Here is a 21798-nt window from a genome sequence, read left to right as displayed (position 1 = left end):
AATGGGACCTCCCCAGATGATCTTAAGAGGCGGTGCGGTTGGTGAAGAACAAGGGAGTCTTTTAAATACCTTGGGCCCAAGCCATTTAGGGTTTTATAGGTAATAACCAGCACTTTGTATTTCGCCCCAAAACTTATTGGCAGCCAGTGCAGTTCTTTTAAAATGGGTACATTATATATTTTCATACACTAGATATAGATACTTGGGTTCTTTTGTGTTTTGTTTTGGTATACGTATATAGTTCTATGAAATATTCCCTTCAATTACAATTAATGCTTTGACAGATATTCTTTTCCAGTCTGGGGAATTCCCAAGGTGGCCCCCTTTGCTTCTGGTGACAGTGCTCAGGAGATTTTAACTAGTTTTTGGCTTAGGTTAAAGTCTGGGTTGTTTTTAAAACTGTAATTATATGTTAAGTCGTGTGTGTGTGTGTGTGTGTGTGTGTGTGAGAGAGAGAGAGAGAGAGAGAGATTTTAAAGCTGCAAACAGAATTCCATGCAAGTATTCTGAAACCCAGAAGGATGCAATTAAGCAAAAAGAATACTATAAATTTCTTGTTAATTAACAGAACAAGCTTTCCATAACTGCAACTACTGTACCTTTTCTATAACAGAGCAGGTGAAGGAGGCAGAAGCCGAGCCATCTTGCTCATTATATTTCTGTTATGTTTACACACACACACTCACTCTCTCTCTCTCTCTCTCTCTCTATATATATAGGCTGAGACATGGCATCCAACATTCCATTCTGTGCTTTTTTAAAATTTCATTGGAATCTATCTGTCTATTTTATTGCAACATGTACACAACTCTGGATGGAAGGACTCATTTATCCTACAAAAACGGATCTGCTATCCATACAGCATCCATTTGCATTTCAGTCTTCTGCAAACCTCCACCACCACCACCACCACCACCACCACCCATTCAACCCGCACCTTTCCCTCTCCGTGGCTCTCCCGGAACTTTGTGGGGACTTGGCAACACAGACGGAGGCTGTTTTTGGCTCCAGAACAAACTCTCGGTGCCGGAGCGAGCAAGGAGAAACGAAATTGGAGATCAGAGCTGTCATGTCTTGTAATGTTTCTTGCTGGGTCACCTTTCCTTCCAGAGCATGATTTTTAAGGATTTGACTTTGGGGTATTGATTTTGATTTTCCTTGGGGGTTCCCCCCCCCCGCCATGTTGATTTCACTTCTCTTCTGCCAAGCAGGAGTCACCTTCAGCTTTTGGCAGGGCTGGTCCTTCCATGAGGCGAGGTGAGGCCATTGCCTCAGGCCTCAGATTGTGTGGGTGGCAGAGAAGACGGCAAGAGTGGTGGCCTCTGCCACCATCAAAGCAGTTCTTCGGGCCCTCTCCGACTCTCGCAGGCTGCCTTCCTCACAGTCCTCGCCAAGAAGCACGAGAAGAAGCTGCTCGCAACCCTCCTCGCCCCGTTTCCAAAACTTGCAAGGAAATGAAAGCCCCCACCAGGGCCATGGCGGCAAGGCAGCATCTGGCGCATATACACAAGGCACCACACACCCTTGGACTGCCATGCTTTGGGGGCAGGAAGCTTATCGGCCATTCTGTGTCCGGCAATGTTGACAACGGCAGTTGACCTGCTCCTCCCGGATCAAGGCAGCCCCCTTGAATTCAGCGGGGCTTACTCCCAGCTAAGTGGGTAGAGGACTGCAGCTATTGGCCTCCAACCCAAGAAGAAGTCTTCCAAACTCCCCTGGCAGGAGGAGGAAGAAAAACGGAGTTCTTTACCCAAATAGAAGGTGGCTCTGAATTCAAGACGGCCTGCTTAAAAAATACAGGTTAAAGGAAGCGGACTCTGAATTTCAGACTATCCCCCCAATTTCTAACATCAAAGGACTCTGGGGGAAACCTTGAGCGGTTCTGGCACCGTGGAAACTACTGCGCATGCAATTCTGTGCTGTGAGTATTACAGGGATGCTAGGCTTAAGTTAATTTCTCCAGTTTTGAAGAATTTTCCTGGCCACTTTTACCTGAATCTTCTGCTGTCCAAATTTTAACAAGATGATTTCTGGTAGTATGGCCAGGGATGGCTATATTATTTATATAACTTGTTCTAATTTTATGTGATGATTTTCTCTTATATGCTGGTCTAGGGCCGAAATAAAGCTCCATCTATCTTGAGCCCTTTCGCATGATCAGAAGCCTCGAAATGCTTACCTCCTCTGCAGATGATCCTTTTCTTCTGGCTTGGTGAAGACGTTCTCCGGCTGCTACTGGCAGCCGGGAGATTGGGGAGGCCGGAAGGCCCCGGAACACCCATTATTTATGTATGTATTTATTTATTTTACATTTATATCCCACTCTTCCTCCAAGGCGCCCAGAGCGGTGTACTACATACTTGAGTTTCTCCTCACAACAACAACCCTGTGAAGTAGGTTCGGCTGAGAGAGAAGCAACTGGCCCAGAGTCACCCAGCTAGTCTCATGGCTGAATGGGGATTTGAACTCGGGACTCCCCGGTCCTAGCCCAGCACTCTAACCACTACACCACACTGGCTCTCGAGTGCATGGTGCATGGAGCCAGCATGGTGTAGTGGTTAGAGTGCTGGGCTAGGACCAGTTCAACTTCCGGCTTTCCTTGCACGTTCAAGGTTAGAGGATAACAGAGCCCGGCGTTCAGTCAGCTAGCAGAGGATTCGAATGGGCAGCCTCTGGCTTGATAGTCAAGTCATTTTCCCGCTGCACCATTAGGTGGCTGGCTGGTTAGCAAGGGGGTACGGGGCGCAGTGGGGAGATGACTTGATTAGGAAGCCAGAGGTTGCCAGTTCGAATCCCCGCTGGTCTGTTTCCCAGACTATGGGGAACCACCTATATTGGGCTGCGGGGATATAGGAAGGTGCTGAAAGGCATCATCTCATACTGCGTGGGAGGAGGCAATGGCAATCCCCTCCTGTATTCTACCAAAGACAACCACAGGACTCTGTGGGCGCCAGGAGTCGACATTGACTCGACGGCACACTTTACCTTACATCTCTGAAAATTCTGCTACAGGTGACAACAGATTTCCCTAAATGCAGGGGAATTCAGGTCATCCTTAAATGAGATGGTGTTTTAGATTTTAAATATTTCATGCAATGCTGCCCTCTACAGGTCCAGCACAGAAAATTCTTTCTGCGTGATAAAAGTTGTGCCTTCGAGTCGGTGTGGACTCTTGGCGACCACAGAGCCCTGTGGTTGTCTTTGGCAGAATACAGGAGGGGTTGACCATTGCCCTCTCCCATGCAGTATGAGATGATGCCTTTCAGCACCTTCCTATATCACTGCTGCTGCCCGATAGAGGTGTTTCCTATAGTCTGGGAAACAGACCAGCAGGGATTTGAACCGGTAACCAGTAAAGGTAAAGTGTGTGCCATCGAGTTGGTGTCGACTCGTGGCAGCCACGGAACTCTGTGGTTGTCTTTAGTAGAATACAGGAGCGGTTGACCATTGCCATCTCTTGCAGAGTATGAGATGATGCCTTTCAGCACCTTCCTATATCGCTGCTGCCCTATATAGCACCAGGGGGGATTCGAACCGGCAGCCTCTGGCTTGCAAGTCAAGTCATTTCCCCGCTGCGCCAGAAAGAGAGGACACAGAAGTACAAGGCAGGCTATTTCCACTAGAGGGCACGAGAGCTCTTTCCACGGAAGGTGTGTGTCTATGTCTGTGTGTTTTGTTCCCCTATTTCCTGCTCGTAAGTCAGAGGTTTGGTTTGATGAATCACTTCAGGAAATGACCTTCTCGTGATACACTTTATCATCTGCTATTAACCTCATCGCGCAAGTTTGCCATTCAGGGAAGATGACGAACCAAGTGTCTAGCCAGAGGCCGACCAGCTTCTGCCCGAGGACAGAGAAAAACACGATGCTTCACTTTCCTCTGGCATGTGTTGATTTATTTGGAATACGGTCATGATCGTTCATGTAGATTTAACGTAGGCTGGAATCATGTATTAGGATCCATGAGCTAAAGGAGAAGGAAGAAAGTCAAGTTAAAATGTGCCGTCGAATCGGTGTCGACTCCTGGCACCCACAGAGCCCTGTGGTTGTCTTTGCTAGAATACAGGAGGGGTTGACCATTGCCCCCTCCCGCACAGTATGAGGTGATGCCTTTCAGCATCTTCCGATATCGCTGCTGCCCAATATAGGTGATAGACCTCCATTCCATGAAGGTATCCAAACCCCTCTTCAAGCCATCCAGGTTGTTGGCTGTCACCACATCTCGTGGCAGAGAATTCCACAAGTGGATGATGTGTTGTGTGAAAAAATACTTCTGTTTGTTGGTCCTAGATTTCCTGGCAATCAATTTCATGGGAAATTGATTACACCCTATGGTCCTGCACCCTATCCCTGGACCCTATATGGTCACCTGGTCCTGAAGAGCTGGCCTACCTGTATGGGCTGGGTTCATCAAAAATATACTGTAGATTTTTTGGTTTTTTAAAGGATTTTTTTGGGGGGGGGGGAGAAAAAATCACAGTCATTGATGGCAGTTATCCAGTGGCCATAAGAAAGTACTTTGCATGTGTTCAGGGGATCTGTCATTCTCATAAACAGACAGGCGCCAGTATGCAGAGAAAGTGTTCTCTGTGTGCAAGATGGAGGCCCAGTTGCTCCGTGTAAGTCACCCAAGAGTGCAGGAAAAGGCCCTGCCTTTGGAGGCCCCCACCCACCCACCCAGTATTTTAAACACATTTTTTAACCCCACCAAACCAGCCGGGACAACCTAAAAAAGGGTTGGAGGGGGCCTCAGGGGGTGTGGAGGCCCTCCCTGGACCTCGGAACGGAAGTCCAGGGGGCAAGAAGAGGGCTGCTTTTGGCTGTTGCAGTTATCCAGGGGCCACCACGAGGAAGTACTTTGCACATGCCCAGGGGATCAGTTGGGGGGACCTCCTGATAGACAGCGAGTAGGCGGAGAAAGAGCGCTCTCTGTGCGGGAGGGGAGAGGAGGGCGGGGAGTGGACGCTCTGCCCATGCCCAGAGACCCCCTTCTCCGTCAGCGCAGTGTCCGGGCTCATGGGACTGAATGGAGTCCTGCGAGGTGAGTCGGGAGGGGCCTTCGAGGTCTTCTAGTCGCACCCCCCCCACACACACACACACCCCTGTCCCCGGGCGGCCCTCTGCACAAGGCCCGGAAATGCAGACACACAAACATGGGGCGCGCGCGTGTGTGTGTGCGCGCTGCAGCCCCCCAGCGGGGAATAAAGGGGGAGACGGACCGACCCTCCCTCCCTCCTCCCTCCCTCCCGCTGCCATCTGCAGGGCGGGCGGCAGGGCGCGCTGTGCCTCCTCCGCCTCGGCCGCCTCCTCCTCCGGCGCGGCGGGGGCTGCAGCAGCAGCAGCAGCGAGCGCGGCGCCCGCCCGTCTCTCTCTCCCTCGCTCTCCCCGGGCCGGCCAGGGAGGCCCGGCTAAGCAGCGGCGGCGCCTCGTCCTCGTCGTAGGCCGCGGCGGCGGCGCCTGCAGGAGGAGCAGCCCAGCCCAGCAGCTGCAGCCCCGGCCGGGCCTCGGCGGCGGCGGCGCCCGGCTCGCGCTGCGGCCCCTGCCTGCCCTGCCTGCCTCGGCGGAGCCCAGCCCGGCCCCGGCGCGGCCGCGACATGTCCGGCAAGATCGAGAAAGCAGGTGGGTGGAGGAGGAGGGAGGGAGGGAGGAGGACGGGCAGGCAGGCCGCGGCGGGGAGAGGGGGGCGCCCGGGGGGCGGGCTGGGGGCAGGGAAGGCCTCTCCCTCACCCGCCGCCCCCCCCCCCAGGAAAGATCTCCTCCGCCACCCACCCACCCCCAAGCCAGGGGCCCATGGGAGGCTTTTTCTCTCCCCCCACCCCAAGGAAGACTTCTCCCCCCCCAACCAAGGGAGGCTTCTCCCCACACTCACCCACACACCCACCCACCCAGGGAAGGCCTCTCCCGAGGCGCTTCCCCCCTCCCCAATAGGAGAGGCTTCTTCTCTTCCTCCCCCCCCCCCGTGCCCCACAGAGGAGCTATTCGCTTCCTCTGACCCCCCCCTCCCCATCTCTTTTTGCATGCACAGGGTCAGATGCCCCACACCCTGCCCCACTCTAGTTCTCCCACCCTTCTTGCCCCCCCCTTCCATGTCCCCTTCTTCCTAGTACAAGCCCCCACGCCCACCCTCTGCTCACACTCCCGGACCCCCAGCAGGGCCCCACGGAATGGGCTTCTCTCTCCCCCTGCAAGGCGAGCAGCCCTACACACCCCCTTCTTTGCCAAGGACAGGAGACAAGAGTGACTCTTCCCTCCCAGGGCTGTCAGGGCAGGCTGCTTCCTGCCCCCAGCTGAGGACTGGCTGCCTGCCCCATAGGGCAGACTTCCTTGTATCTATGTGGGGAGCATTGCCCAGAACCAGGGCTCTGGGATTGGCCCTAGTTCCCCCCACACACAGGGTGCTCTTTCTTTCACAGGCCGGGCAGGTTTTCAAAGCTTCCAGGGGACCGACTTGGTCTTGCCATTCGGAGCAACTTCCAGCTATACCTGGCTGCATAGAACATCTTTCCTCCTGCCCTGTAGAATAGCAGCCTTGCTCCGCTTCATGAACCCACGGAACTGCACCCACAGCCTCCCAGCTTCAAAGCGGCCTTAGCAAGACCTGAGCATCCATCCTCTCTTCCCCAGCTTCATAAAGCAGATTCTGCCTAGTGCGGTAGAATCGATGCACTTTGCTTCCAGACCCACAGAAAAGTCCCTCGGCTTCACAGAGCTCTGTCGAGTTCCTCCCACCCCATAAGGGAGTAGTTGTCTCCCCCACCTCCTTCAATGAAAACCTGTAGACTCTTTCCAGCAATGATGGGGAGGCGGTAGGGGTTTTCCTGGAAAAAGTCCCACTCTTTTTCCATTTAAAAGCGTCAATTCTGAAAAATGTACTTTTAATAAAATTAACTAGTGGCATAATGAACGCCCATCACATTGGGCATTTTTAAACTTATTAACTCACTCCCCCCCCGCTACACCTAAGAAGTATTGTTTATCTAATAGAGATTTTTGAATGTGCAGAAATTAGTACTGTGTGTTACTTTTCAGTGCCTTCATTTATTTTCTAAAAATGTTTAACAGTGTAAGGGCATGGGATTGAATGGAATCCTAGAATTTGAGTTGGAAGGGGCCTTTGAGGTCTTCTAGTCCACCTCCTGCTCATTTCAGGGAGCTGGTGCCACATCCCTGGGAGACGGCCGTCCTCTGTCTGAAAAACTCCAGTGAAGGAGAACCCACCTCTGTGAGAGGCATGACATTCCCCTGAAACAGTAGAGTGAAATGTTATGTCTCAAGATATTTACAAATATTGTAGTTGAAATAATTTCCTATTACAGCTTTACATTTGTTTGACTATAATATTTAAATCACATCAAATGTGCCTTATCAGGATTTTTTTCCTAATCAATATTTCAGTTCAAATACTTTTGGCTATCGGGGGGGGAACTTTTGAAATATTTACACACGACGTAAAATTAACATGTCATTTTTCTTTATCTTTGTGTGCTACATTTAAGTCAAATGTGCTAAATCAGATTCTAACTCAATGCATTTGCCAAAACACCATTCCAATCCAGAATGTTTCCTAAACCCCACATTGCTGGTGTCAGGCATAGATCAGGCGGTCTCTGAGCCCCATAGGGAAACCCTGCATCTTCATGGAGCCCCACAGAATTTACTTCTGAGGGAGTTATCTAACGGTGGCCCAAATTGCACAAGGTGCACCTTGTTTCATTAACAGGCCTGTGAGTCAAGCCTACGCTGCGCAGAATATACTTCTGATTTACTTGCTGTTCTTCTCAGACTTCTTCATAGCTGCTGTCTCTGCATCCCCACTCCTGCCTCTGGCTTCAGAAACCCACAAGGCAGACACTTTCCTTGTGCCAGCGTAGATGGTCTCCTCTTTAAGCCCCATAGAAGTTTTTCAGTTCTATATCTCCTGCCCCGTGAGCCCTATAAAGCAGCCCTTAATGGACACTTTTAAAATGGTGGGAGAAACGCGCTGGTGGGAGAAACGCGGTGGGAGGGGTAAGGGCACCCTCCCCCCACTCTTAAAGGTATCCCCCCCACCTTCGAACTGGCCGAACAGCCGCTCGTTCGAACCGGATTAGAGGCTCTTAAAAGGGCCTCCGAACAGGTTTGTGCACATTCCTAATGTTTACATCTTGCTGTATCGTAAAACAGAAATAAAATTAATTTTCATAAAATAACAATTGAAAAACTGCAAACAGCATATTTACCTAATCGGAGACTACACTGAATTTAAGACCCCCTTAAAAAGTCGAGGTTAAGTAAAGGTTATACCTGAAAGGAGCAGGATTTAAGATGACCTCTTGATTTCTATTATTAAAAAAAAAAAAAAAAACCCTAGTCTTGGATTCAGGTAAATACAATTCCCCCTAAACATATTAAAATACAAACTTAAATGCAGTACTACATTAAAAACCACCTTGTAAAAACAGGTTCTTCCATAGATGGCTTCTTTGCCCCATAGATGATTGCCGTTCCTGTCCTATGGAACATACTCCTCCAGGAGCCCTTCCCCAAATTCTGTGGGTTAGACAACTTCCCACCAGATAGTAAAATTTATTCTGGCCCCACAATACAGTTCCCTGCTCTTTAGAGCAACTTCCTCCCCCCATAGAGTGACTTGCAGACCCACAGAACAGACCCCTCGGCTACAAGTTCTTCTCCAAGTGCAAGTGTCGTGTGGGGCAAGGGAAGGAGGCACCCACTCCATGGACCAACCCCAGCAAAGATCCCTCCCCCAGCTTCCGAGAAGCCCCAGAGACCCACTGGATTGCCACATTTTCTGTTCCCTTTTTGCAGCGCGGGTCAGATGATGTTCGGGGGAACTGGAGGGCATTTCTGGTTTGTCAGTATTGGGGGGGGGTGGACGCGGCACGCCTGCTTCAGCACACATCGTAGTGTAGGTGCCTTCAGCAAGACGTTGAAGAGTGGGTTCCTTCAGCCAGCCTAACTTTGCATGCCAAATAAGAGTTTGGATGAAGATATGAGTCAGGCCGCCTGTCGGGGAAGCCCCAAGTGGGATGTGAGAAGAACGTCCTACCCGCTCACAGGTACCGAGAATCTCCCTTCCATCTTGCTCTCTGGTGTGTGGTATCTAGAGAAACTGGTCCCAGAAATCAGTTGTTGGTCTGCCTGTCTCTGCTGCTTTCTTATTCCTTTCCTCTTTTTTTTGCAAACATTATTCAGATGTTTCTGAAAATTGTACTTTCCCTGCTCTTCAGAATGCTAGTTCCACAGTGGAGGCAAAGCTAATAAGGATGGCTGATTGTAAACACTATGCCAGGGAGTTCCCATCTTTGCGCCCCCTCCCCCCAGATGTTGTTCGACTACAACTCCCATAATCCCTGGCAGTGGGTGATGTTGAACAATGGCTGAAGGTGATGTTGGTCCCTGAACAATGGTTGAAGTTCAGCAACATCTGGGGGGACTCCAAAGCTGGGAAATCCTTCACTCTACCACCCTGTGTATGAGAGAGGGGGGAACGTGTACTCTTTGCATTCCTTCTTTTCTATGGTGTTGGGTCTGGCTAGGGTTTGCCATCTGTGTCCAGAATAAGGAGAGGCTGGGAAGCAGTGTCCTCTTTGGAAGGGTGAGGTAAAGTGTGCCGTCAAGTCGGTGCCGACTCCTGGCGCCCACAGAGCCCTGTGGTTGTCTTTGGTAGAATACAGGAGGGGTTGACCATTGCCTCCTCCCACGCAGTATGAGTTGATACCTTTCAGCATCTCCCTATATCCCTGCTGCCCGATATAGCACCAGCGGGGATTCAAACCGGCAGCCTTCCGCTTGTTTGTACAGACGCAGTATTGGCTCCCTGGACTTCTGAAGGTCTGGTCTGATTTTCAGTTGTTGCTGTTTACCGCGGCTTTTTGGTGTCGCCGGGGTGTTATATTTAAAGATTCAATTAGTGTTTTGCAAATCAAGCGGCGAATTTATTTGGTTTCATTATGTAGCACTTAATTAGCACAGAGAAATCAATGTTGTATTGTGTTTCGTGGTGTAAGGACTCGCTAGATACCTTCCTTGGGGGGATGTACAGTAACAGTGTGCTGCTGTGCTGCTGCTCCGTGCCCGTTGAACGGCGATGCGCAGATCTGCCTGTCCTTGCGCGCGTTGAAGGCGGAGCGATTCTGGGCTGGCTGGTTTCCAACTCTTGAGTTTTGCCCTGGCTCTTGAGCTTGGAATCTGGCTTCTTGCAATATGGTGCTGGAAGGAAATCCTGGAGGACAAGGGAGGTTTGGCTAGCATTGCAGCCAGCTTCCAAGTCCTGTCGGTAAAGTGTGCCGTGGAGTCGGTGTCGACTCCTGGCACCCATAGAGCCCTGTGGTTTTTCTTTGGAAGAATACAGGAGGGGTTGACCATTGTCACTTCCCGCACAGTATGAGATGATGCTTTTCTGTATCTTCCTATATCGCTGCTGCCCGATAGAAATGTCCCCTCTCTCCCCCCATAGTCTGGGAAACTTAGCGGGGATTCGAACTGGCAACCTTTGCCTTGCTAGTCAAGTCATTTCCCCGCTGTGCCATTAGGTGACTATTGTGTTCCTGTACCAAGAAACTAGTGGAATGTTTATCTCATTGCGAGTAGAGTTCCTCCTGGAAGGCTGCAGGCTAACTAACTTTATATGTGTATAAAACTCTATATCATTTGTCATGAGCCCCACTGCTTATTGAGGTCACATGGAGAGGTTCCTTTATGGCTGCCACTGACTCCTTGGGCTATGCAAGACCGGGCCTTCTCTGGGGCTGCCCCGGGGCCTTGGAATTTGATCCCTCTCAATGGAAGAGCCGTCTCCATCTCTGGCTGCCTTTGAAAAACCACTTAAGACTTGCCTGTTTTCTCAGGCCTTTTGCTAAAACTATTTTAAAGATGTTTTTTGTTAATGCGATTTTAAATTGTTATGATTTTAAAATTGTGTTAATTGTTGAGTTTTATTTATTGTTTTAATTGGGTTTTGGGTGTTAGGTGATTGATTGATTGATTGATATACTGCCCTTCCAAAAATGACTCAAGGCGGTTTACATTTTTATATATTTCGTATTTCCTCTTTTGTTATTGTTTTGTTAGGCTTGTAAATAGCTGCTGGCCTGCCTACAGGTTGGTGGTGGTTTCCTTTCTCATGCCTGCTGGGTAGGCAGCGAAGTAGCTTCATGCGAGAGTCATTTGCTTACGTGAATGTTCTTGAAGGCTGCCTTTGACGACTGCTCAGCCACCCCAATGGTGTGGGCAAGTTAACTACCAGATCCTAAGCATGTTTACTCAAAAGCAAGTCTTGCCGAGTTTAATAGGCTTTATTCCCAAGGAAGCGTGCAGAGGATTGCAGCCTAAAAGGCTTCTTGAGGCACAGGAAGTGATCTTGTGGACACTTGCTCCCTCTAGAAAAGTGTTCTTTGGACATCTAGAATGGCGAGAAACACTCCTCCCCCCCCCGTGGTGGCAGCCTACATTGCAACTTTTACTTCTAGAGCAGGGGCCAACATTGTGTGACTCTCCAGATGTTGATGAACTACAACTCCCATCACTCCCAGCCACAATCTATTATTGTTATTGTGTAGACAATACTAAACTAGATGGACCAATGGTCTGACTCAGTATACGGCATGTTCCTAAAACACAAACAACAACATAACGTCATAAACTTCCGATGTTCCTAAACAGCAACATAAACTTCCGATGTTCGTAAAACATAAACAACTCATTGAAATTCGACCAAATTGCTGAAAACTCCTCTTCTTTACCTTTCCGCAGGGAGAAAAAACACCCAGTTCAAATGCAGACAAGGAACACGTGTCAGTTATCCAAAGTTGTTGCAATTCAGGAGTAAATTTGTCCTCCCAGTGCCATATTATGATCCTTTTGGCAATCCTCCCACCTCAAACACGAAGAATCCACAATTCTTGAGGTAGTGCTAGATTCCATAGGCTGGGGATGTACCCCAACAAGACATGGACGTCCTTGACAGGCACTGATTATTGCTACAAAGCCATGTTCACAGTCTGATGGATTTCAAGCCAAAATGGCACAATAACCATACAGGACCAGACCATATGCGTAAGTGTAAAGTAAAGTGTGCCATTGAGTCGATTTCGACTCTTGGCGACCACAGAACCCTGTGGTTTTCTTTGGTAGAATTCAGGAGGGGTCTACCTTTATTCATTCATTCATTCATTCCCGCTCTTTCTCAAGGAGCCCAGATGACTGACCCAGAGTCACCCAGCAAGTCTCATGGCTGAATGGGGATTTGAACTCGGGTCTCCCCGATCCTAGTCCAGCACTCTAACCACTACACCACGCCATCTCCCGCACATTATGATATGATGCCTTTCAGCGTCTTCCTATATCGCTGCTGCCCAATATAGTACCAGCAGGGATTCGAACCAGGAACCTCCTGCTTGTTAGTCAAGCATTTCCCCGCTGTGTGACTTAAGGTGACATGCGTAAGTGTACCCTCATACAAATTACCCCTCCAACATCTAGAAGTCTGCAACCATCCCTTATTAAGCATTCTTGGAGGTGTCCAATAAGCATGAAATAAGGTTTCTGCTGTATTTGCCTTGTTTTGAGTTACAAAGAGGCGTGTCTCACTGCCCTCAAAGGTATCCTGCTAACTGGGCAAAGAGGCACCTTTTAACGTGGTGATTCTCTTTATTTAGCAGGGGGAGAGTAACTGGCCCTCTCCACCCCCAGCACAGTACCTCCAGTGACTGTTGCTGGGGTCTATCTTATGTTTCTTTTTAGATTGTGAGCCCTTTGGGGACAGGGAGCCATCTTATTTGTTTTATTTCTCTTTGTAAACCGCCCTGAGCCATTTTTGGAAGGGCGGTATAGAAATCGAATTAATAATAATAATAATAATAATATCCACCATTGCTTCAATAGAGTCACTGTTCTGCATGTGCCTCCTGAATGGAGCAGCAGAGACTTAAAGGCAGTCCACCTTGAAGCTAGGAAGTCCAGCGGAGAGGGAACACAGATAGAAGATAGGGAACCCGTGATTCCCAGCTGTTGTGGACTACAACTCCCAGAATCCCCAAGCCAAAGCCATTGCAGCGGTGGATTCTGGGAGTTGTAGTCCACAACATCTGGGGATCCCTGTTCGAGGGGACCCTGGTCTGGCGCTGCTTCTGGATCAGGGCTGGTTGCATAATCCAGCTGCCGCTGATGCCGAGAGGTGGCAAAATTACCGCCTGCTGGCAGGGGCGGGTTAGAAGGAAGCGAGGCCAGAGCAGTAAATCACGCAGAGAGGCAACTGGCCTCCTCCTCCGTGGGTGGAAGCTTTAGGTGTCCGTTTGATTCTACAATGTGCTTATTTTCGCATGGTGCTCTGGTAGTCTGGTGGTGCACCAATTGGAAACTGTCCGTGTAGCTGTCTTTGTTGGGGTCTGCCCGATGCAATCGACCGACCTCCGTCTCGTTCCGGTGTCGGCGAGTCTGATGGTATGTTGTGCTAAAGCGAAGGCTTGGCCTGGTTTGAATAGGTGGGCAAGCCGTGGCCGCGAAATGTATGCGCCCTGCTGGAGTTTGGCGGGGCTTTTACGATGGGTCGGGGAGGCTTCGGCCGGTGTTGGAAACAGCCTGTGGGCTCCTTGGGGGACCATGCAGGTGCCTGTCGGGGGGAAAGAGGAGGAGGGAAAGGAGGTTTTGAGCGTGGGGTGGGGCCGAAGGGAAAAGAGACAGCTGGAGTCTCGCGGCATGCAAGACAGCTGCCTCGGGCCTCCACAGAAAAGCTGAAACTGGAAACAATTTCTAAATTTATTTTCCGGGTGTGGGCAGTCCTTTTGGGCCCTCGATCAAAGAGAAGAGGAACAATCCCTCTAAAAATATCTGCTGGTGCAAACTGCCGGCCCTTTGGCAAGAAATGTCCGCCTTTATCCCGAACGCATAATTTGCTCTGCCCTTGGAGCAGGAGCTGTGGCTGGGCCGGGGCTGGTCAGACCCCTGGGGCCGGCGAGGCCGTTGTTGGGCTTGGTTCCTTTGGGGCTTCTGTTTTGCAGGGCTCTGGGCTTCGGAGGCTCCTTTTGCCCGCCCACCCCGTTGCTGTTTGGGGACTGCCAGCCCATTGCTGCGAGTGGCAGCAAGCAGCCCCGGCTCAGCTGCTACACAGGAAAGATCCTGCCTTGGAGGGTTGCAATAGATGGGTCTCCAAGTGTCTTTCTAGTATGAGCTCCTTTCAACCAAAAGTCCTAGATTTGCTCTGTCTTAAATGGAGAGAAATTGCCCTTCCTGGCAAGAGTAACTGCTCAAAGGGTCAAAGCCAGAACTGTGAAAATCACAGGGGGTGGTGGTACTACTACTACTACTACTTATTTTATTTGTTTGTTTGTTTGTTTTTTATATATTGCCCTCCCAAAAATGGCTCAGGGCGGTAATAATAAATAAATAAGAAGGCTCCCTGCCCTCGAAGGGCTCACAATCTCAAAAGAAACACAAGACAGACACCAGCAACAGTCACTGGAGGTCCTGTGCTGGGGGGGGGGCATGGATTAGTTAATTTCTGTACAGCTGTGTTCAAACGCTGGTTCCTTTTATTTGTAAATATGTGTCTTGCCTTTCCCACCACCAGCTCACCAGTTCTGAATGGTGAAATTGAACGGTCTGAACAGTCTCTCTGTGATGCCTTCTGTAGGCTGTGTTGTCCTCACAAATCTAGGAAATCTCCACCCATTTGTGGTCCAAAATGGTGTTAAAATAGCCTGAGGAATCTACTTCATACTTAGAAAACTTTTTTTAAAAAACAAACAAACTTGGCAACTGTCATGTCAGGAAGAGCTTAAGGGGAAATCAACAGTTTAGTTTGGAATCTGACTGCTAGGTTCAGGCTGAAAATATTCTGCCTGATCTCTTGGAATGTGAACTTTTGGATACAAGAACATTATTTATAATTTTAAAAAAAAATTAAAGTCAAGGGGCTGGCCTAGTGGTGTGTTATTAGATTAGTGTTTTCCAACCTTCGGTTTAAAACTGGAGCCAGACACCTGAAAAGGTTTACTTAAAGAGTAAAAGAGTCAACAGATACCTGCCTTCAGGGGAGTGCTGCATTTCTCTGGTCTGGGTTCCTGGTGGGAAGGAGGTCAGCTCAGAGCAGTACCTTGTACAGAGAGATGCCACAGTCTTGTCCCCTTAGCTAAGCTCCCCTGGTTGCCTTTGAAAGGGAGACTAGAAATGTGAGCACTGGAAGATATTCCCCTTAGGTGATGGAGCTGCTCTGGGAAGAGCATCTAGATTCCAAGTCCCCTCCCTGGTGGCATCTCCAAGGTAGGGCTGAGAGAGATTCCTGCCGGCAACCTTGGAGAAGCCGCTGCCAGTCTGTGAAGACAATGCTGAGCTAGATGGACCAATGCTCTGACTCGGTATATGTCAGCTTCCTGTGTTCCTAACCACCCTATGGTTGGGCCTTGAAATGGTTCAGGGATTGCTATATTGGACACTAGTCCTCTCTTTCTCCTTCTGACTCTGGGTGGGTGATCCTCGCCTTTCTCGCCCATTCGCCGGTTGAAGGTATTGCTCACCATTTCCAAGACCTCGGAGTGACCTATCTGGAATTCACTTCCTTGTGAGAAACTGCATAACCACCTGTCAGTCGTAAGGTGCGACAATTCTTCGTATCTAAAGTGGGGTAAGACTTTCTCCTGATGGGGACACTTCCTGGCTCCGTCTCTCTGGGTGGGCGCTCCACACACCCTCGCAACCTTCTGCGTGCAAGCAGGCAGGTGCTCTTCCCTCAGCAGCCCCATCTAGGGATGTGCACGGACCAGTTTGGAGGCGCTTTTCCAGGCCTCCGAACAGGTTCGAACCCTGGCCAGTTCAGAGCCTTGAAGACAGGGGTGGGACAACAGGGTGGCCGAAGGTGCACTTACCCCTCTCTCTGCTTTCCCCCTGCCGGCGCTCCATTTGTAAAGACCTCATCAGAGCGTCAGCATACCTCCCTGCCACCCCGTCCCCTCCTTGGCCGGAAGTGGTGGGCACATGTGCGCATGCTGGGCACATGTGCACATCATGCTCACTTGTGCACACATTGGGTGTACAAGCGCAACATGCACACACCCGACGGGCGCCTGTGCGCCTGCCACTTCGGGCCAAGGAGGGGACGGTATGCTGACGTTCTGATGGGGTCTTTACAAACGGAGCGCCAGTGGGGGGGGGAGCGGAGGGAGGGGTAAGTGCACCCTCCCCTGCCCTTAAAGTTGTCCCGCCTTCAAACCGGCCCCCGCCGGTTCCGTGCACATCCCTAGCCCCATCCCCTCAGGGGAATCTCTTCCAGTGCTTACACATCTAGTCTCCCATTCATATGCAGCCAGGGCAGACCCTGCTTAGCAAAGGGGGCCATGCATGCTTGCGGCCACAAGACCAGTCCCAGCTGACTCATTTGGATCGGTCCGAGCCGTGGGAAGGGGCTCAGCGGTCCTCTTTTCCGTGCAAAAGGTCACTGCCGACCTCCAGCATTTCCTGGTTCCCTCACTCCGCTCTCGGCTTGCCCCTGAAACCCCTCCATCCTGCCATTGCGCCTTGCATGCAGTGGGGTGTGGGGCAATTACTATAACAAAAGCAAGAGCAGCTGCAGAACAAAGTTGATGCCTTCTGACGCTTTTCGGTACTCGTATTTATACATCTCCTTGGAAGGGCACACTTGGGATTTTGGAAAGGAAATTTCCAAATTTCAGAACAAGTAGACAGATCGTATCAGCTTGCCTAATGATTTAACTCTGGCCCCTAGACTAGGATATTCAGGGGCAGAGTTGTTTAATAAAATATTGACTTCTCCCAGCTAGTCTCTTTCCTATTCTAAATAGGTCACTTGGAAAAGGGATAAAGAGAAGCTCATTCACCCTCTTCCTCCACAGTGTCCATCTCTAAGCCCAGGAATTTTGTCAGGTGTCCACTGTCTGGTTCCTAAATTTTGGGGGCTGGCTCCTAGATCCAAAGAGAATTTGGCAAGGCAAATTTGCCAGGAACATGCAGATTTTAGATTGCCAAAATATGGAGCAATTTTGGGCTTCCTTTGTCCTTGGTGGCCTAGAACTTCCATCACCCCCAGCTGCAGTAAGCAGCAACTGGGGGTGATGGGAGTTGTAGTCCAACAGCTGGAGAGCCTCAGGTTGGGCTGGGCACCCCTGGCATAAGGTCTCCTAAACGCCATCTCTGGATTCCACCAACTGGGTATGGAGTCAAACTGATTCAGATTAAGTTTATTACGGTCCGAGACCAGGAAACAAACAGAAACAAGGGGGAAAATGCAGAGTTACAGAAAAACCAAGACAGCGTATAAGCCTTCATCACATCCGTTTACAATATTACGGATACACTAAATCAATACTCGGAGACCAGCACTTCCACGGGGAATCAAATTACAGATCTAACCATCTGGCTCCCTGGAGCAAAATTCTGCAAGGTTAAGAGTAATGTCCATGTTGACGTCTGAAAGAGGAAGAGAGGTATACAGTTTATCTGACCTGCCTGGAGATTTCTATAAAATTGCGGTTATAAAACACAAACACGAATGTCTCTATAAAACTGGCAATACAATATCACATGGTCCAGAGTTTCAACCTCCCCCATCTGGCAGGGGATAAATCCGATCTTTTTAAGGAATTTGGAGAATTCTGCCCTTCAGTACAGCTGAGAACAGCACATTAAGCCGGGCTAAGGTGAAAGCTCTCCGGTATTACTTCCGGGGTGAGAGTGTTCCAGGATAACAGGGTCGTTGCTCAACTGTTGTATGGATCACAGTCCTGTGTTTAACAAGGATTTTCTCCCCCCAGGAGGTGATCCAGTCAAAGCTTTAGAAAAGCCATCTTTGGAGTATCACGCTGTGTCCCCAATGCTGCTCTCCATATGGAGTTGGGCTCAGTCTCATTAGAGGCACGAGCCTGGTTAAATAAGATCAATGTCTGGCTCAAACTAACGCGTTGCCCTATGGGACTGGCCCCTTTAACCCAACCTGACAGCTTCCATTCAGGCCGGATGAGAGTTTGAGAGGAGAAACTCTGGAGTTTCCAGCCTGGCTTTTGCTCTTGGAATGATGTAATAAAAACTGCCCTAGCTTGTATTTCCCGTGATCATCTTTCGGCAGAATCTAAGGTTTTCTATCTGCACTACTTGTGGATCTTCCGGCCTTTGTTATAGTTGACCTCCCACTTCTTTTATCTCTTGGCTTCTGTGTTCTCGTGGTTCTGGTCATGTCACCACCACTAGAGATCTGGCAGCCTTATCCCCACCTCCTTGGGCCTCATTCTGCCTCGTCAGTGTTGACCCCAGCTTTCCTATTTAGCATGTGGTTTTTAGGAGGCTGGAGCCCTCACCATCTTCGTTGCCCTGCTCCGTCCCTATTCCAGTTGATCAATGCTGTCCTTCAGATGCAGTGCTCAGAATTGGACACAGTTCTTCTTCAAGTGAGTTCTCTGACCAGCACAGAATAGAGTAGGCTGGTGACTTCTTGTGATCTGGGTGCCTTGCTTCTGTTAATGCAGCCTTAGACACAACCCTGCGAACTGAGCAAAGATGCACCTTTCCAAGTGGAGATTCTCTTATATTTAGCTGGGGGAGAGCAACTGGCCCTATCCAGCCCTAGCACAGCATCTCTCCAGTGGCTGTTGCTGGTGTCTACCTTGTATTTCCTTTTAGATTGTTAGCCTTTTGGGACAGGGAATCATCTTGTTTATTATTTATTTTTTCTATGTAAACCACACTGCTGGCTGGCTCATCTCCAATTCGTGGTCCATTAAGACACCTAACTCATTTCCACACATATTGCTGCATGAGTGAACCGACCCTTCCATGGGAACATTCCCAGGCCTATCCAGTGAGCATTCTTGGTTTGAACCATGCCCACGTCCAGTACATTCATCAGGAACATACCCATGTGCTTCTAAACCACGCTGCATCTTGCTGGACAAAGCAAATGCCACCTTCCAAGTCTGCAGTCGCACTGACCCAAGGGACACCTTTTCCTCACTCGGTAGGAGGTCATCCTTGTGAGTTGTGGAGCCAACCAGCTCCAACCAGACAGGACCAGTTTAAATGATAGCTCCGACTGTCTCCAGTGAGCTGGGGACGAAGGCAACTTGCTTGATGCCGGGGAGTTGTTTGCGGGAAATTTATGGTCAGCCGGACAGCTGTGGTTGTATTTGCATAATCATATATTCTCTTGATTTACATGTCGTTTTCATTAAGCTGGCAGGAAGGCACCCGGCTAGGCATTTCCATGCTTGGTCTGAATTGATTAGACTCAGCTGTGAAGGGAATTTGGGGTGTGTGGGTGTGTGTGTGTGAGTGTGGGTGTGATGTATTCGAGGCCACAAGGGTGCTCTTATTTCCAGAGCACACTTAGTGCCCAAAGTGCTTTTGAGTGTGTGTCGTGTTTAGCGTCACGACTCCTCTCCACGGGAGAGTCATCTTGGGCATGGTTGCCGCACAGGGAAATTCCTAACTGAGCAGGGGTTTCAGCCTTGGCTTCCCCTTCCCACCACCTTCTGAATTTGAAAAGCCCCGTGTTGCGTTTCCCCATCTTGCTAAGTCAGATCTATAAACAGTCACTTGCCTGGTACCACCCACAGTTCCTTGGAAGCCCTTGAGATTCCTCCTCCCCCTCTTTCAAACGGTGCACTTGCCACATATGAAAGGCATCACCTCGTACTACGCGGGAGGTGGCAATGGGAAACCCCTCCCGTAAAACCACAGGGCTCTGTGGTCGCTCGGAGTCGACACCAACTCGACGGCACAACTTCACCTTTATTATGGGCCGTGATGACTAGAAAATTGGCTATTTTAAAATAAAAGTTTGGGTTCTCAGACCCGTACTAACTAAGCAAAGAGGCACCTTTTTAAAAGTGGTGATTCTTTCTTGAGCAGGGGGAGAGCAACTGGCCCTATCCGTCCCCAGCACAGCATCCCTGGCTGTTGCTGGTGTCCTACCTTATGTTTCTTTTTAGATTGTGATCCCTTTGGGGACAGAGAACCATCTTTGTTTGTTGTTTGTTTGTTTTCTATGTAAATCACTTTGGAAACTTCTGTTGAAAATTGGTGTATTAGTAGAGGCTTCCTGCCATAAGCACAAAAGTGTGGCGGCTTCAGCAGAAATGCTTCTAGAACGCTTAAGCACCAGATAATTTCCACCAATGAAAGCCATCTTGAGCAGCTGCCAGGCGACGGGTTTGAACTCAAGATACGCCAAATGCATGCAAGTTTTGTTGGCCTCGGGGGACTCAGATGTTCTGGGGGAGAGACAGAGATTACATAAGCATAGATAGCTGTTGCATTTTTTAGCAGTCTTGTTTTCCACCTCTCTGAAAAATGCATGGGCCAGAGTCTGCATTTCCAGTTGTCTGACATTAGAAGCAGCTGTAAAGTGAATTATTCATCTGAAGTGGTAGCTTCCAGCAGCTGGGGAAATCTGTGGACAGACTTGGGACAGCTTGTCCCGAATGTTCCGGGGCTTACTGCACAGATAGCATGCTTTTTTTGTGGGGCAAGGATTCATTGCCCCCAAATAACGTGAAAGTGGGGGGAATATGAGTAGCCGGCCTACAGTTTAGATGTGCAGTATTCCTGTTTTACAAACGAGAAACTGAGATTGAGTGCCAAGTCTTCTGTTACCGTTCTCTTTTTTGCTCTGATGTGCATGCCCAAATTCAAAACATGCCCAACGGTGTGTAGGGCTCCCATCCCCAGACCCTCAGTTTCCCTAACGGTCTTATTAGGAAGTGTGTTTTTACGCTAGACGCCCCTTCAGACTCCGGACCCCTTTTCTCTTGCTCTCCCATGGTTTTCTCAGATGTAGTTTTTCTTCCAGTTTGCCTAGAAAGAGCCTCCTCTTGGGAAGCAGGAGCAGACGTCTTTGGTCCCGAGGTCCAACGTGCCTGAAGAATTCCTGGAATGTCTTTTCTGGGCTTGTTTTTTTGGGGGGTGGGATAGGATTCTCCTGCGGCAGCCAAATTCCTCCCACGAGTTGAGAAGCAGCTCAACTGTCCAGCCTCCAGTGAGACGAGCTTTCATTCTTAAAGCCGCCGGATAGTATTAAGCGATTTTCTTTGGAAACTTCCCAGTTTGACTTTTCCTCCCCCTTTGTGTTTGGAAACATGCTGGAATCTTAAACTAAAGCTGTCAGGCGTAGAAATTGGGAACGCCAGTGACTAAATGATCAGCACTTTAATGATGTTTACAAGGAGTGCTGTTGAAAACAAACACCAGATAGCATTTGAGGAGATAAAATCCTAGCAGAACATTTGTTTAATATATTTCACTTAATATTTTAAACAAATGTTCTGCGCGGGGCCAGCTAGTATATCTGTATCATAGACAACCCCCCGAACTGGGGTTGTTCGGTCTGAGATCAGGCTGGACAAGCGCCGGTGCGGTTCGAGGGTGGTTCGGTATCGAACTGGGCATGTTCGATGTTGAACTAGTTCAAATTCGAACCCGTTTGCACATCCCTAGCAGCGGCTTCTCCAGGCTTGCAGGCAGGAGTCTCTCTCGGCCCTATCCTGGAGATGCTGCCAGGGAGGGAACTGGGAACCTTCTACGTGTAAGTCTGCAGGTGTTCTTCCCAGAGCAGCTCCATCCCCTAAGGCAGTGGTTCTCAACGTGTGGGTCCCCAGATGTTGCTGAACTACAACTCCCAGCATCCCTAGCCCCATTGGCCTTTGGTTAGGGATGCTGGGAGTTGTAGTTCAGCAACATCTGGGGACCCACACATTGAGAACCACTGCCCTAAGGGAATATCTTGCAGTCGTGTCCCATTCATGTGCAACCAGGGTGGACCCTGCTTAGCAAAGGGGGCAATTAATGCTTGCTACCA

The 21798-nt window shown here is 49.6% G+C and overlaps 1 protein-coding gene across 8 annotated transcripts in view; it reads left to right on the top strand.

Moving 5' to 3' along the window:
- RAPGEF1 (Rap guanine nucleotide exchange factor 1) overlaps positions 1-21798 on the top strand; it is a 205581-nt gene that overhangs the window by 114465 nt on the left and 69318 nt on the right. Inside the window, exons 2-3 of one of the 8 annotated variants that reach the window (XM_053281913.1) lie at positions 720-1921; positions 2116-2289. The exons of 5 other annotated variants lie outside the window; for them this stretch is intronic. Coding sequence is in view for 2 of the 3 variants with exons in the window: in XM_053281910.1 (XP_053137885.1) it covers positions 8965-9058 (94 nt within the window). In the remaining variant the exon portion in view is untranslated. Of the gene's footprint in view, positions 1-719; positions 1922-2115; positions 2290-5276; positions 5619-8853; positions 9059-21798 lie in introns of those variants that run through there. 2 more of the 8 variants (XM_053281912.1, XM_053281910.1) reach the window with 2 other exon arrangements.

The sequence above is a fragment of the Hemicordylus capensis genome, chromosome 17 (genome assembly GCF_027244095.1).
Source record: "Hemicordylus capensis ecotype Gifberg chromosome 17, rHemCap1.1.pri, whole genome shotgun sequence".
NCBI lineage: Eukaryota > Metazoa > Chordata > Lepidosauria > Squamata > Cordylidae > Hemicordylus > Hemicordylus capensis.
Note: the sequence above shows the minus strand (reverse complement) of the source record. Positions and strands in the feature narration are given on the sequence as shown.